This window comes from Ceratotherium simum, chromosome 9, assembly GCF_057802395.1.
Source record: "Ceratotherium simum simum isolate JZ-2026a chromosome 9, ASM5780239v1, whole genome shotgun sequence".
NCBI lineage: Eukaryota > Metazoa > Chordata > Mammalia > Perissodactyla > Rhinocerotidae > Ceratotherium > Ceratotherium simum.
The window spans coordinates 77,996,266-78,010,829 of record NC_141908.1 but is presented as its reverse complement, the minus strand read 5'-3'; the positions used below and the strand labels follow the sequence as shown (position 1 = coordinate 78,010,829).

The 14,564-nt window shown below is 42.7% G+C and overlaps 1 protein-coding gene across 5 annotated transcripts in view; it reads right to left on the bottom strand.

Annotated features, from left to right (window-relative positions):
• The window catches only part of CDK15 (cyclin dependent kinase 15), a 90,888-nt gene that overhangs the window by 27,924 nt on the left and 48,400 nt on the right, over nucleotides 1-14,564 (bottom strand). For 2 of the 5 annotated variants that reach the window (XM_087435620.1, XM_087435621.1), the window contains exons 10-11: nucleotides 9,097-9,160; nucleotides 4,807-6,894 (exon numbers count right to left, since the gene is read on the bottom strand). In XM_087435620.1, coding sequence (XP_087291746.1) covers nucleotides 6,794-6,894; nucleotides 9,097-9,160 — 165 coding nt within the window. In that variant the 3' untranslated portion in view covers nucleotides 4,807-6,793. Of the gene's footprint in view, nucleotides 1-4,806; nucleotides 6,918-9,096; nucleotides 9,161-14,564 lie in introns of those variants that run through there. The other 3 variants (XM_087435623.1, XM_014784744.2, XM_087435622.1) reach the window with 2 other exon arrangements.

The window sequence follows — 14,564 nt, the reverse complement described above, 5'->3', positions numbered from 1 at the left end:
TGTCCCAGGGTTCCATCAGTCTTCTTTCTCTACATGATCTCTCTTGGGCAGCTGAATTCACACATGGGCTTTAAGTACCACTTGAAGCAGATGACTTCCCATTTTGTATTTCTAGATTGGACCCTTGTAATCACAGGCTTGTATTTCTAATTGCTTTTTAGATATCTCTGTTTGGTGGTCCCACAGATATCTTACTCTCAAAATGTTCAAACCTTCCGCTCATCACCTTCCCCACAAATCTGTTCCTTCCTCCTGTTCTTTCTTGTGCCAGTGAAAGGTGCTGTCATTCTCTCTCCCACTGGAGAAGTTTCTGCTTCACGACTCAAGTCCAACCACTCACAACCTCCCCTTGACTCTACCTCCCAGATGCTTTTTAGATTGGTCCCCTCCATTCCTTATCCATAGCCACCACTCTAGTTGAGACTTCCTGTTTGTCTTCTAGAGTCTAGAACATTGCCACACTGCTTCCAGTCTCGACTACCACCAAGTTAATTCTACATATAGTCTTCCAAGCAATTTTTTTCTAAAATTTAAATCGTGCCATATCACTTCCCTGCTAACAATCTTCCAATGCCTTCTCTTTGCTTATTAGTCAAGTCCAAATCCTTGGGATGATTACAAAGCACTTCCCAATCTGGTCCCCGTCTACCCTTCCAGGTTCATCTCCAGCAATGCCCCACCATAAAGCCAACATCCTAGCTTCCCTGAGTGGTTTACCTACTTGGTATAGTACCAAATATACCTGCTTTCCTATCCTCTGTGTCAAGTGTCTTCGTCTGGAATATCCTTCCCCTCTTGCTCACCTGGAGAAAGCCCACTTGGTCATCTTTGAGACTTAGCTCATGTGTCTTTTTCTCAGTCCCTAAATTCCCCAAACCAAGGGTGCCTTTTTCTTAGTGTCCCCAGAGGCCCCCAGGGGATGCTGCTATAATAATATTTTTTCCACATTGTTGTTTCGTTTCCCTCTCTAGATTGTATTCCTTGAAGGCAGGTATCAATGTCCTTATTTATTTTTGAATCTCCCAGGCCAGCACCTAGCTAGGCCTGGGAGATTCAAAATCAATAAATATTTGTTGAACAAATGAAAAACTGGTGCTTGGGGCCGGCCCCATGGCTTAGTGGTTAAGTGCGCATGCTCCACTACTGGTGGCCCGCGTTTGGATCCTGGCCGCGCACCGATGCACTGCTTGTCCAGCCATGCTGAGGTGGCATCCCACATACAGCAACTAGAAGGATGTGCAACTATGACATGCAAGTATCTACTGGGGCTTTGGGGAGAAAAAGGGGGAAAAAAAAAGGAGGAGGATTGGTAATAGATGTTAGCTCAGAGCTGCTCTTCCTCAGCAAAAAGAGGAGGATTGGCATGGTTGTTAGCTCAGGGCTGATCTTCCTCACAAAAAAAAAAAAAAAAACAAAGAAAGAAAAAGAAAAACTGATGCTTGGATGAAAAATAAAAATGGAGTAGATTTACTAAACCCTATTCTTAAAATGTGAAAGTAACTCAAGAGAGCCCATGGGTGCCTTGCTCTGTGTTTCCCAGAGATTGATGGCACAGAGCACCGGTTGTGAAGCCGGGGAAGGAGTCTCTGGTTTGACCCAGTGCCATGATATTTGGAACCTTAAGTTTCCTTTTCATGAACTGGAAAGGAATATAGCAGGGTTTTACTTGAGGAAAAAAAATTTTTTTTAACCTGCTTTCACTCATTTGCAATTTTTCCTTATCTTAACTCCTTTACGATCATCCAGTCCTCCTCAATAAAAACTAATAATTGCCACCAAATAAAGATGAGAAAACTAAAAATAAATGTAGAAACTATTAATGAAGATCAAAGTAGGCTACGTATCTAAATGAATTTCTCTGACTGGTTTGGGGGGCGGGTTAATAGAGATGTTAACAGTAACTCCCCAGGAGCTTGTGGCAGTGTTCCCTAAGTGCAGCTGTAGTGAGCCCAATCGCGGTTCAGAGATTCGGTGAACACCGGTGGCTTCATTACCTGGAGCAAGGGAGTGTTGCTGGCGTCCCAGGGTAGGGACTCAACTCGCATTACATTCCAGAAATACGTCACCAAGCTCACGGACTCTAAAAGCAAGTCTGGGTGGAAGGACATAATCAATTGGAAATGGACTTGAAAAAGTGTTGTTAGCTGGTCCCCAGTCTAGGTCATTGTTTTATTACCAAATCATTATATTTGCCCTTTGATAGTTGGACGGTAAAGTGGAATACTGCTATGAACATCACCTTGGAGTCCAACAGGTCTGGATATTCTGGGCCTCCCCCCTCCTGGCTGGGTGACCCTAGACAAGACAGGTGCCTCCCGAAGCCTCAGCTCCCTCCCCTGTAAAGCAGGGATGATAACAAGGCCCTATCGGATGAGGCTGTTGTGAATCAAAGTAGAATAATGTATGTAAAGTGCCTAACTCAGAGTTAGTGCTCAATAAACAGCAGTTCCTGTTACCCAGGAATAAGGTGAATAATAACGAACATGTACTTTCTCTGCAAAGTATGCAGAACAAGGATTATTATGTCCTGGAGGGGGCAAATGGAACTAGAACCAGGTTTTCTGACTCCTAGTCACTGATTTCATATAACACATATTTATTGACTCTTATGTGCCAGTTAGGGGGCATGTGTAAAATACTGGAAATACTTGAAGTGGCCAGGTTTGCTCTGCAGAGACCCTCCCACTCTATCACACTTTGGGCGACATCAACAGTGACAACGCTGACACTGCCTGGGATTGAGTAGCCCTTGCTCGGTACCCATATGTAGCATGCAGATAATAGGGGCTCTCCCAGGGAAGAGCCCTGTGCCATAGAGTGGGCAGGCATCTCCGAGCAGCTCAGGAGGGGGAGCAGAATGGGGCCTCCACCAGAGGGACAGCCTCAACGGGCGCTCAGACTGACTTAGGTAGGTATTTGAAAACTGTAAGTCGGCTCTGAGTGTGTGCGCATTCAAGCAATGTTTAGGGCCAAGCAAGCAAAACCAAAAGTCAGTCCTGGTGCCAGGAGGTGGGCCTGACATCTAGAAAGAAGCCGAGAATTCTGAGGGAGCTCAACATACAGAAACAGGCATAGCATCAGTTCTCACACACCTGTCATGGAGTCTGACCCCCAGTGAGGCACCGAGCAGCTGAATGAACTTCCACACCGTGTAAGAAATAGAATGGGAGCTAACTTCTGTTGAGCAGCTACTGAAAGCTGGGCACCATGTGTGGTGATGGATGTTAACTAACCTAATTGTGGTGACCATTTCGCAAAATATACATATATCAAATCATTATGTTGTACACCTGAAACTAATACAATGTTATATGTCAATTAAATCTCAAGAAAAGTTAGGTACTATGGCAGAGGTGGTTCAATAATTACATTTATTTCTCAGAACCACCCTGCAAAATGAGACAGAGGGATACAACATGGGAGGAGGACAAGGTTTGGCTGTGGATTGACCATCTCCAATCTAGGAAATGCTCTGTGTGGACCTGGGAGAAAGCTTCTGTTTCCTCCTATGTAAAACCATGCTACTCCGACCAGCATGGACCCACCCCAGCAGGCAGTAGTCAGGATTAGCAGTTATCTGTGTCCTGTGTCTGCACATAGGGAACACTTTTAAAATGCTAGGATTGCTCCCATTTTGCAGATTAGGGAACTAGGAAACAAGTGACTTCCTCAAGTGCCCCAGAGAGTACAAGATGGAGCTTGGACTTGCCGTTCTGTGAGGAGTTGATGCCATAATTAAAAGTATCTTTCCCTTAGTTCAGCCCGTTGAATGACTCTCCGGCTAACAGCTCGTGCAACTGAGGGCATGCAGACCTGGCGTTGGGTTCATAGCAAACACACAAAGATGTGCTCAGGACCCGACGAGCCCAAAGCACGGCAGCTCTTTATCATCCCAGTATGACAAGAATCATTTTAGATTTTAATCATCATCTGCCCTGTAGTGGTGTCAGATGAAGTGAAGCTCTCACTCTGGATTTGAGGTCCAAATAGAACATTCCAAGAGTAAGGCTCTATTGCTGTGCTACAATGCTGTCTGATGTCATATTCCGTCCTGGTTATTTCTTGCTTCCACCTGGTGGTCAAAAGGTGAAACAGCAGGCGAGGCGTCCTGAAAATAACTAGGTGTCAGCAGGATCCATTTTGCCTACCGTTTATCGTGCATCTGAATCTGGGTCCCCACAGGGCTTTTAGTACCGCTTTCCTGCCTTTTGATTTCCACTAAGTTCCTCCAGTGGAAAATCTTTCCATGTGCAGTGTTCTCTCCTGGAGCTGAAAGAACCAGGATAATCCCAGATGCTTCCCTGCCGCTGAGCTCATGTCACAAATCAGGCATGATTCTCAGCAGATATTTCTTTAAAAGTTTGAAGGCCTCTGTGGACTCTAGTCCCTTCTCAATGGGAACAAGCATCAAAGAGACAGGAATAAAATGCTTTGCACGCACATCAGGAACTAATTGCCAATTTGGCAAATACATTGACTAATGTCATGCACCGTTATTTCTAAATCCTCTCCTGTCCTTGACCCCAGTATCTAGATGTAAACTTGGAACCATTAGTGGAGAAGGATAAAGGCTTCTGGTGCCTCCAATGGAATTGAGAGGGATTTAAATTCAGTGCTCTTGAGTGTGGTGAAATGAACCCAGCGGTACATTAACGCTAGGATTTGAGCTCACACAGCATGAGCGCTTTCAAAAACCATGTTTAAGGAAGCAAACAGAGCCATGACAGACTCTTTCAGCGGAGCAAAAGGAGTTGGATGAAACAATCAATGACACATTAAAAACCACAACTGGGCTGCAACCATGTGGGCAAAAAAAAAAGTTTTTCTTTATCATAGGATCTTTGCATCTAATGAGATGGTGACTGGACAACCTCCAGAGGAGGACGGTCTCCGTTTACTTTAGCTGAGAAATGTCTAAATATTTAGCTGATTCTCTTAAAAGCCTTACACGATTCTGTAGCAAACTGGTCTCTAAGGTATGATCTTATTAGCTCTATATTGCCACTGGAAAATCTATATAAAGGGAGTTTGGAAAAGAAGTCAGAGGATATTACCATTGAAAGTAAAAATGCTAAAAGTTTTTTATCTTAAATTAACTATTTTTAATGTCCTCCGAATACTTAGTTTAGGACCAACACCGTGCCAGTTAATACTTTCTCTTAATTGATTCTAGGTGGTTCTCTACTTTTTATATATGCTTTATTCCATTGGTTCCAGTTGGACCTGAAGTGCTTGAGGCTCAAAAGGACTCCTGTGTGCGTTTTCTTGGGGGCGGAGGGGAAGCCAAGAGGGCTGAGGGAACTTTATAAAAATGTCTCCAGGGGTCTACCCTTTAAAGTCACACTATGGTCTGGTATTAGCAGATTTTAGCCAAGACCAATATCCAGTTTGCTGCAAGCTTCTGGGCTCCTGTGTGCCACAGATCCAGGGCACCGCAGATATGGCGTCAGTTGGGCCTTTCACCTTTTTAGACTCTCTGAGAGTGGAGGCCCCTCAGGCATGCCCTTCTTTATTATTGCTTCCTGCAGACTCTCCTTAGGGATCGCCCAAACGTCCCCTCCCCCACTGCAGGCGGCCAGCGCAGCCCCAGTTCCCGCCAGTTTGATTAATGTGTCTTGGCTGATTGTGTGAAGGATGGCAGGCCTTTAGCAAGTGTGACCGGTGTATTGTCCAGCCAATCACAGGCGCCTCAGTTAGCATGTGAAAACGGGGTGTGTTGCCAGGGGAGGGTGAGTGTTCTGGCGGCTAAGTCAAAGGAGCAGCATTTTGGGGGGTCACAGAGCAACACCCACTTCTTTGAGGAGATGTTACTATGCTCTGCTAACCCTGTAAACCTCTTACTCAAAGCACTTTTTTTCTCCTCCCTCTTTTTTCAAGATCTTTTTTTCCCATGGTGCGAGCAGGCAAGACACTGGCTACTCTGCAGATGGAGTTCACGTTCCAGGGTTTTTAATATTTCACTTTTATATTTCTGTTAGAGAATGATCCTGCTGAGAGTCTGGGAATCCGGGCTCGTCAGAACCCCCTCATTGACACTTGGATATATTGCTCTGAAACCTATCCCAGGAGGAAAGATTAAACAAAAAAAAAAGCCTCCTTTTCAAAGCCTACTTCTCAATCTGCCCACATCAAAATAAGACAACTGGCTCTTTGAAGTGGAGGACACAGAGTTCTCAGCCAGCTTGCTTAAAATGGGGAGGGAGAGAAGGAAGGAGGAAGGGAGGGAAGGAAGGAAGGAAGGGAGGGAGGGAGGGAGGGAGGAAGGAAGGAAAGAAGGAAGCAAGGAAGGAAGGGGGAAGGGAAGGAAGGAAGGAAGGAGGAAGGGGGAAGGGAAGGAAAGAAGGAAGGAAGGAAGACAGACCAGTATCTAAAATTACACACCTCTCTTTCTTTGCCCAGATGTAATCAGCATAATAGTCTGAATTGATGGCTAGAAAACCTACAACCCCTCTTACCAGTACCCCAAGAAAACAACTGGTCAGAGAAACCTGTCCAGCTGGGTCAGCAGCAGGTGTTTTTTTCAAACTGGTACAAACAGAGACTGTGTTGTCCTCCTAGACATGTGCCAGACCAGGTCTGGAAAGGGCAGAGTGGGCATAGATGGACACTGGGTGGTTTTCCCAAGTTCTGAGCTCTCCGGTTCCCTCAAAATTGTTGTACGGCTGAATTCGAAGTTTGGGGGCTCTACTAGTACTTAGAATGAGAAGGAAAGGAATGGAAATCTCATCCAGAATGGCGTTATCAGTTCTCTGTGACATTTTTCTGGCTCCCATCCCCTCTTCTTTTCCCTTAATCATTGGAGTTCAAGTGCATGGAAGCAGCAGCAGCAGCTCAGGGATGGGGTGGGAGAAGAGTGGCTCAAAGGGACTTCTTGATTCACATAAGGGGACGTTCCTGGAACACAGATGTGGATGACCCTGTTAAAACATAGTCCTTATGATTGAGTTGTCAATAGTACTGACTCCATGCCTAAGATACACTAGACTTTTAAGATTTACAAATACGGGGTTAGACATCTTGGCTGTGGCGAAGGTTACAACTCCCTTCCTTCCATAAGCTTAGCCTGGCCCACAGCTACACACCGCCAAGCCCATGCAAGCAGGGCTCACAAATGAGGAGAGCTGGTGAGAGAGTGTGGGTGAATGAACACAAACCCAGGCTCTTAGAGACCCAAGAACGTACCGCATCCATCTGTGCAGACCTAGCACATAACAGCGCCTGGTGGATGGTAGGTGCTCAAAATTTTTTGACTTATTTGAATTAAACTGAATCCTTACTAGAAAAACAATGCAAAGTATGAGCCCTATTGATGTTGGGTCTGGAGAATTCTCTTCACAAATAAAAAATTGCACATTACTTTGAAACGACAGCAAATTGAAAAATGCAATATATTTTTCACTGTTTTATTGGAACCCATTTATCTTATTTAGTACTGAATCTGCAGGGAAGCATTTTGGACAAGTTTCTATCATTATCGTGCTCACCAAGACATCCTGTATTACAGATCACTGTTTATTGCCTGAATCAATCAGAAACCCAAATGTTTGAAGTTTGGGAGAATAGCATATGCTCATCATGGCAGCTTTGTGTTGACATCATCCAAACTGTGTGCTACACCCATCTGTGACCCTAAACTTCTGTCTGCATCCATGTTAGGAAGCTGAGGGGTCCCATTTTCACCTGGAGAAGAGAGTAGGTAGGGAGAGGTACAGGCAGGGTAGGAAAAGATGAGACCCAGGTTCTCCTAGAAAGTGTAGCAACTGGAGATAGGACCCATTGCACACTGGACCATGGTCTCTTCAAGAAGTCTGTTCTTTTTTCTCCCTATCTCAGACCAAAGGGAAAAGGCACTATTCCAAGCCCTGTGGCCAGAGAGTGGCATTTTTGTCAGAGGCTAAACTCAAGCAAGATAGTTAGAAATGGTAAACTATTTGTAAATGACCCTAAGGCCATTTAGCAACGCATAGGATCATTCACAAAGCAGCTGAAATGACTTTCCAGTTAGTCTTTAGCTTACTGTAGGGTTTCTATAATCCTGCTCAGTTCAAGATGCATGATCCCTATATATAGCTGTTTGAGCAAAAGTATCAGATGCTGGAAAAAGAAGAAAAAAATCCCTAGCCTCCTGTGTCTTTCATTTTCCTCTTTAATTGCCTTTTTAATCTCCTACAATTTCTTGCTCTCATGAAACTCTTCCAGGGTAATCTCACACCAAAGTTAGTAATGACAACAATTTGGGGAAAATTCATTTTTAGTAATGGAACAATGTAATAATATAAAGACTGGAAAATTTGACTTGGGCCACATTCACCCTTAACTGGACATATCTACCTCCCCTTTAATCCTACCAGCAAGCGTCCAGCTTTGGTATCGCCATTCCTTGCTTCTCCAGCCTCTGATATGGCTCTTCATCCTGTAGCTCATTGCTTGTCTCCTCCCTTCTGTCTCAACATCCTTGAAGTGACTACTGGATACTCTGACCCCTCTGGCACAGCCTTGGGACCATTTCTCACAGCTTCCCCCATGGGCAACACTTCCAACTCTTCCAAATCCAACCCCAGGAGCCCGTCTTGGAGGACCAAATGTGTGACAGAAAATGACCAAGTGTTAGGTCTAGAGACAATAGATGACTCATGTGTAGTCTAGGGCCATCTTCCCTGGCCTGTCCTGGCCCTGGTGAGCCTCCACTTCCCCTCTGTTGTATTAGCTTTCCTTTTATACTTTATATACAGTAAAGGTACAATAACCTAGCAAAGAAACTCAATGGTAATCATAGGGCTCAAAATTGAAGCCATCTTTTGAGTGTTTTTTTGAGCCCTTGAGTATTTGGAAATGGATTTGGAATCTACAGAAATAGTTATTTCAAATTCTTATTCAGCTTACTACTTGTGTTTTACACAGCTAGAGAACTGATCTAACCCCAACTCTTATTTCAGTGTCCTCCTCGTAAAATGATTAGTCAGAGAATGTGTGAATTTAAAAATTTGTCTAGACCTATCTTTGCTGTTAACAATAAAAGATGGACACCCTGTTTGTGTGGCCAGTGCTCTCACATTGCTAATTCTCAGAGCGTTCAGAAGCTCAAATCAATATTACCTGGATTGTAGTTAGGTAGCTTGGAAACTCCAGGCCAAGTATCCTCCGTAGGGACTCCCAACACCTATAGAAAGACAAAGAAAGACAAACAAAGATGAGGCAGAGACAAGGTAGATGGAGCAGGTATGGACACATGAAGGACAGATCAGGGCAGAACAAGGAGGAATTAGACGTCTGTCACATTACACCAGCTGATGTATACAAGAAAGAAACTTTAGTGTTTCCAACATTTGTAGTTTCATGGACAAAACTATAGTATATTTCTATGTAGTATATTCCTGTGGTCCTGAGATGGCTAACTTTACATGTCAACTTAATGCCCAGGTAGCTGATAAAATATTACTTCTGGGTGTGTCTGTGAGAGTGTTTAGGAAGAGATTAGCATTTGAATCGGTAGACTGAGTAAAGAGATGCACCCTTCACCGTGGGCGGGCATCATTCAATCCACTGAGGGCTGAAATAGAATAAAAAGGTGGAAGAAGGGCAAATTATCTCTCTCTTTTCTTGAGCTGGGACGTCTATCTTCTCTTGCCCTCAGAGATTGGAGCTCCTGGTTCTCAGGCCTTCAAACTCTGGGACTTACACCAGCAGCCCCCTTGGTTCTCAGGCCTTCGGACTCAGACTGAATTATACCAGTGGCTTTCCTGGTTCTCCAGCTTGCAGATGGCATACCTCAGCCTCCATAATCACATGAGCCAATTCCCATATAAATCTCGTCTTACACAGTCATGTGCCGCATAACAGCCTTTTGGTCAACGACGGACTACACATACGATGGTGGTCCCATAAGATTAGTACCATACAGCCTAGGTGTGTAGTAGGCTATACCGTCTAGGTTTGTGTAAGTATGCTTCATGATGTTCACACAATGACAAAATTGCCTAACAACGCATTTCTCAGAATACGTCCCTGTCATTAAGCGATGCATGACTGTATATCTCTATATATACTTTTGGTTCTGTTTCTCTAGAGAACCGTGACAAATACAGGTCCTGAGCCTGTGTCTTCACTAACTCATTTGCTATTCTGAGGCAGATCATAGAGCCTTGCTTCAAGTCATATTCTCATCACTAAATATCTATTGCATGATTACCATACATGAGGATGCTATGTTGGGAGTTGGGGACATAAAGAGGCAGGAGTGACTGTCCTTTTGCCTTACATTAGATGACTATATATATATATATATATATATATATATATATCAACAGGAGACACTTGACAGCTGAAGTTATGCCTCAGTGTGGACATTCAGCTGTTCCCCAATGTGCTCAAATTAAAAAGGATTCGGATTACTGACGTTTAGGCAGTGGAATGTTGGCTAAAAATGATCCCAAACCTAACTCTAGTCCTTCTACCAAATTCATCTTATCTGCTTGTTTTTTCTGTGGCCCAGTAGCTTGTGGTATTTGGTTTTTGACTGGTGGATCGTAATAGTAACATCACTTGACAAAGGGCTCACTGATGCTTTGGATTACCAAATTGAAGCACTAGCTCTTAATTAATATGAAAATAAATAATCAAGAGGAATCCAGAATCGTAATATCTACCAGCATGCTGACTAGGACTCTGGCTGAGAGGTGTACTTGGTGGTGCCTGTTAAGCTTGTCCTCAAACAAAAGACACTGGAGTGCTCTTTTCCCTCATATAATAAAAAAATCATGCCACCCAGTAAACACTTCTTTCTTTGATCCATCCCCTGAATAAACTGAAAAGCTACTGAGGGGATTATGGGCTTTTCCTATCAACCACCCTGAGCCTGAGGGAACATGAAGAACCCTGGAATCCATTTTGAAAAACCGACTGGACTAATTCTTCTTTTGTGGGAGAGGGCCAGAGGATGGGAAGCTAATTCTTCTTTTTTAACCTACCATCTTATGTATTTGCACAGATGTGCATGTAAACAAGTGGCTGTGATTCACGTGTACCCATACGTCTTCTGTTGGCCAGCAAAGCACAATGAAAACACAGCAAAGATACGGAAGAGAAAGCAATAGAGGAAATAAACAATGACGAACCACCTCCATATTTTCTCTAAGGTGAAAGTTACCAGAATTGTTGGTTCCTTTGTGTTATGTTTGATTAAAGCCAACAAAATGGATACCAAAATTTTTTAAATATTATGCCATAAGCTTTAAGCTTGAGATTTTAACATTTTAAGCAAAAATTCAATATCTTTTATTTGGAAATTTGATGCTCAGTTTTTATTTGAAAGTTATTGAACTCATTTTCACTTGAGAAAATTACTAAATCTCCACTTCACTGTCTGGGAAACTGAAAACCAAAAATTGTTGATTTACTCCTTCCCTGAAGGCGCTATGTTTGAAACCACTGTGGGCTGCAGGGGCTGTTTTCTGCCTTTGTTGGAATGGAAACTGAAGGCATTTTGATTAATGGATTTAAAGTCTGCATCGTTTATTTTATTCTAATTTTAGAACCACATCCGGGATTATTTGTTAAAAGCACTTATTGAAAGAATTAGATTTGTAAAAAATTGATCAGAAAGCAGTGACAGCTATTCAGATGTGATCAAGAGTGCGCGCGCACACACACACACGTGCACACACGCACACACGGGCATTTCAGAAAGATGGCAAAATAAAGATTCAGGACTTCTCGTTATGTCTTTCCTCCTAAGAGTTAGATCCCAGGATAAATGTCGAGGAAGGTTGAGATTAGAGGTTGGGAGATTTAAAATGGACACATTGCTTTCAAGTAAGCAATTCCTACATCAAATATCATAGAACCCAAAATAGCTTTCCTATTGTGTTCTGTATAGACCAGATAGTAATTTAGTAAAACACAAAGTCAGGAGCTATTTGTAATGTTTAAATGTCTAACCCGCTTGAGATATAGTAGTATAAAAGACAACACTCTGCCGAACGTGGCCACTCTCTCACTTTGTCCTCAGGGCGTGGAACTACAGATGTGCTAACAAAACAGTAGGCTTTACCTGCTTGGACAGGACCGGGGGAAAATGAGATGGAATGAGTCTAACCTCCTGGTGCCCATAAAGTATGGCTAAGCAAAATGGAACTATCTCCGTGATCAGTGCTGATTCAAAGTCAACAATGAGTTGTGCAAGTTGATAAACTTGAGAAATAACTAACTGGGGGAGGGGAGCAGGGGGGAATCTAATGACCAGAGAAGAATATTATGATGTAAAATGATGGGAGCAACAATATTCCCTTTACACTTTGTTCAAAGAAGTCACAACTTCATGGAGTCAGGAAACCAAATACAATTAATGACGCTGGAGACCCAGGGAGGGTAGTTATGTGACTTGTTCTATCTCATAACCTGAATTTAGAGCTGGGTTCAGAACTCAAGTCTCCTGACTCCAGGCTAGTATTATATCTAATATGTTACTTGTTTTAAATTTGTAATGAGTTGTCATAAATGTCAAAATAAAGTCCCTTTGATTTATTGCAGTGTGATAAGGATAATGGTAGAAGGGAACATGGCTTCCTGGGCAGGAACTGTTGGACTGACTTGTTAAGACATGTTTGTTTTTGCTGCGTCACTCATGTTTTGGTACTTTATGTCCAGATTCAAGTCCAAATTCTTTCACTTACTGAATTACCTAAAACATCGTTCAGGCGGCTGGTGTCAGTCAGCAAGACTGGTCCTGGAACCCTGAACCAATAACTAGAGAGCCATCAGTTCCTGGGAAACGTCTAGCCCATTCTTTTTGTTCTATGATTTCTAAGTGCTGGGCTAAATGCAAAGAACTTTAAAATGATTGCTTTTAATAGCATGATCATTTAAACTTAGTATGTACTGTTAAAAAATCAGTTTATGTTCAAATTTTCAAATATCCTAATAACACACTCTACTTCAATAATACAACTTATATTAACTATCCACCCATAAACAGATCCTTTTACACATATACATAGTTTATGTTTGTTTCCCATATATTTACTTTTACTTCACCCCTCACCCCTCCTAGACTGAACAACACTTGCATTTTTCTTATTCTTCCCTTTTTTCCATGCCTTATAACTTCTTACAAGACCTTGTAGAGTATTTTATATGGTCAGTGTCCAATAAGTGTTGTTTCCTGATTAAATTACTAGGAAATACTCTTCAAATGTGTAAGGGTCATTGCAGGGTCAGGTCTAGGCAGTGCTGATTGTGCTTCCTCTATCGTGGACAAGAAGTAATGCTAAGCGGAAGAACAGAACAGTTAGGTAAATGTCAGGAAATGTTTGTCAGCAGAAAGGTTATTGAAACAGCTCTACAATAATAATTTTTATGAGAGAAGAAGGAGCAAACACTTATTGAGCAAGTATGGTGCACAGAGCTTGTTATGCATTTGATCTTATGGGATGCTCACAGCAAGGTTAGAATGTCATCACTAGCCCCATTTCACAAACAGGAAACTGAAGTTCAGAGAGACTACATCACCTGCCCACATTTGTTTAGCTAGGAAGTAGCTAGAATTCAAACCCAGGTCTTACAACTCCAAAGCCATTACTTTAGGCTGTCTCCAGCTTAGATGATGTTCCCTCATCCAGCGATGCTGTTTGAAGATAGCATTTAGCAATCTTGCAGGGGATTTGGAAGAAAAAAATCTTTTGGTTTGAAAAATGTTTTCTTAGTTTGTGAATGCGTCCCAATTTTTCCCATGTTCCCCTGTAATAATCCCCATGTTTCCAAAAGAAAACTTAACTGCAGTGGTTTTTTTTTTGGTGAGGAAGATTGCCACTGAGCTAACATCTGTGCCAATCTTCCTCTATTTTGCACGTGGGACGCCGCCACAGCATGGCTTAATGAGTGACGTGTAGGTCCACGTTCCGGATCCGAACCCGCAAACCCTGGGCTGCTGAAGCAGAGTGCAAGAACTTAACCACTACGCCACCAGGCCGGCCCCATGACAGTGATTAATCTCTATAAAATGTCTTAATCTCACAAAGCATGTTTTATTTAAGCCAGAAGACAACATCTTCTGGGTCATGATTCTGTAGCACTAGACTGATTTGCATAGAATTTCTTCACAGAGGTGAGCCAATGACCCTCCATACACTGGCAACTCTTTTCCCTTTTCCCAAATGTTTCCTAGCAGGTTTTCCTCACCTTTATGTGTGTATTAAAGATAAACTCAACTTTTTTTAAAATAAATGAAGGACTCCACAGTGGTTATGCAATTTGAAAATGAAAACTTTGTATTATTCTGGACAGGCAAAAGTTTGGGGCTACTAAATCAAAATTACAAAGGAGTTCGAAAGAAGACAAGTTTCCTCACCTGCACAAAAACCACACACTGGCAATATTTCCCAAGATACCTGCATTGGAGGCTGTTAGCAAGAATGCTCTGGATGCTTGCTCGAAGCAAGTAAACTTGAAAGGGAGCAGGATGCAGGATAACAGGTGATAACCCCCAGATTAGAGCACTTTGACACCTGCTAGAATGTGGATGAACCTTGGAAATATTGTGCTAAGTGAATAATCAAGACACAGGACAA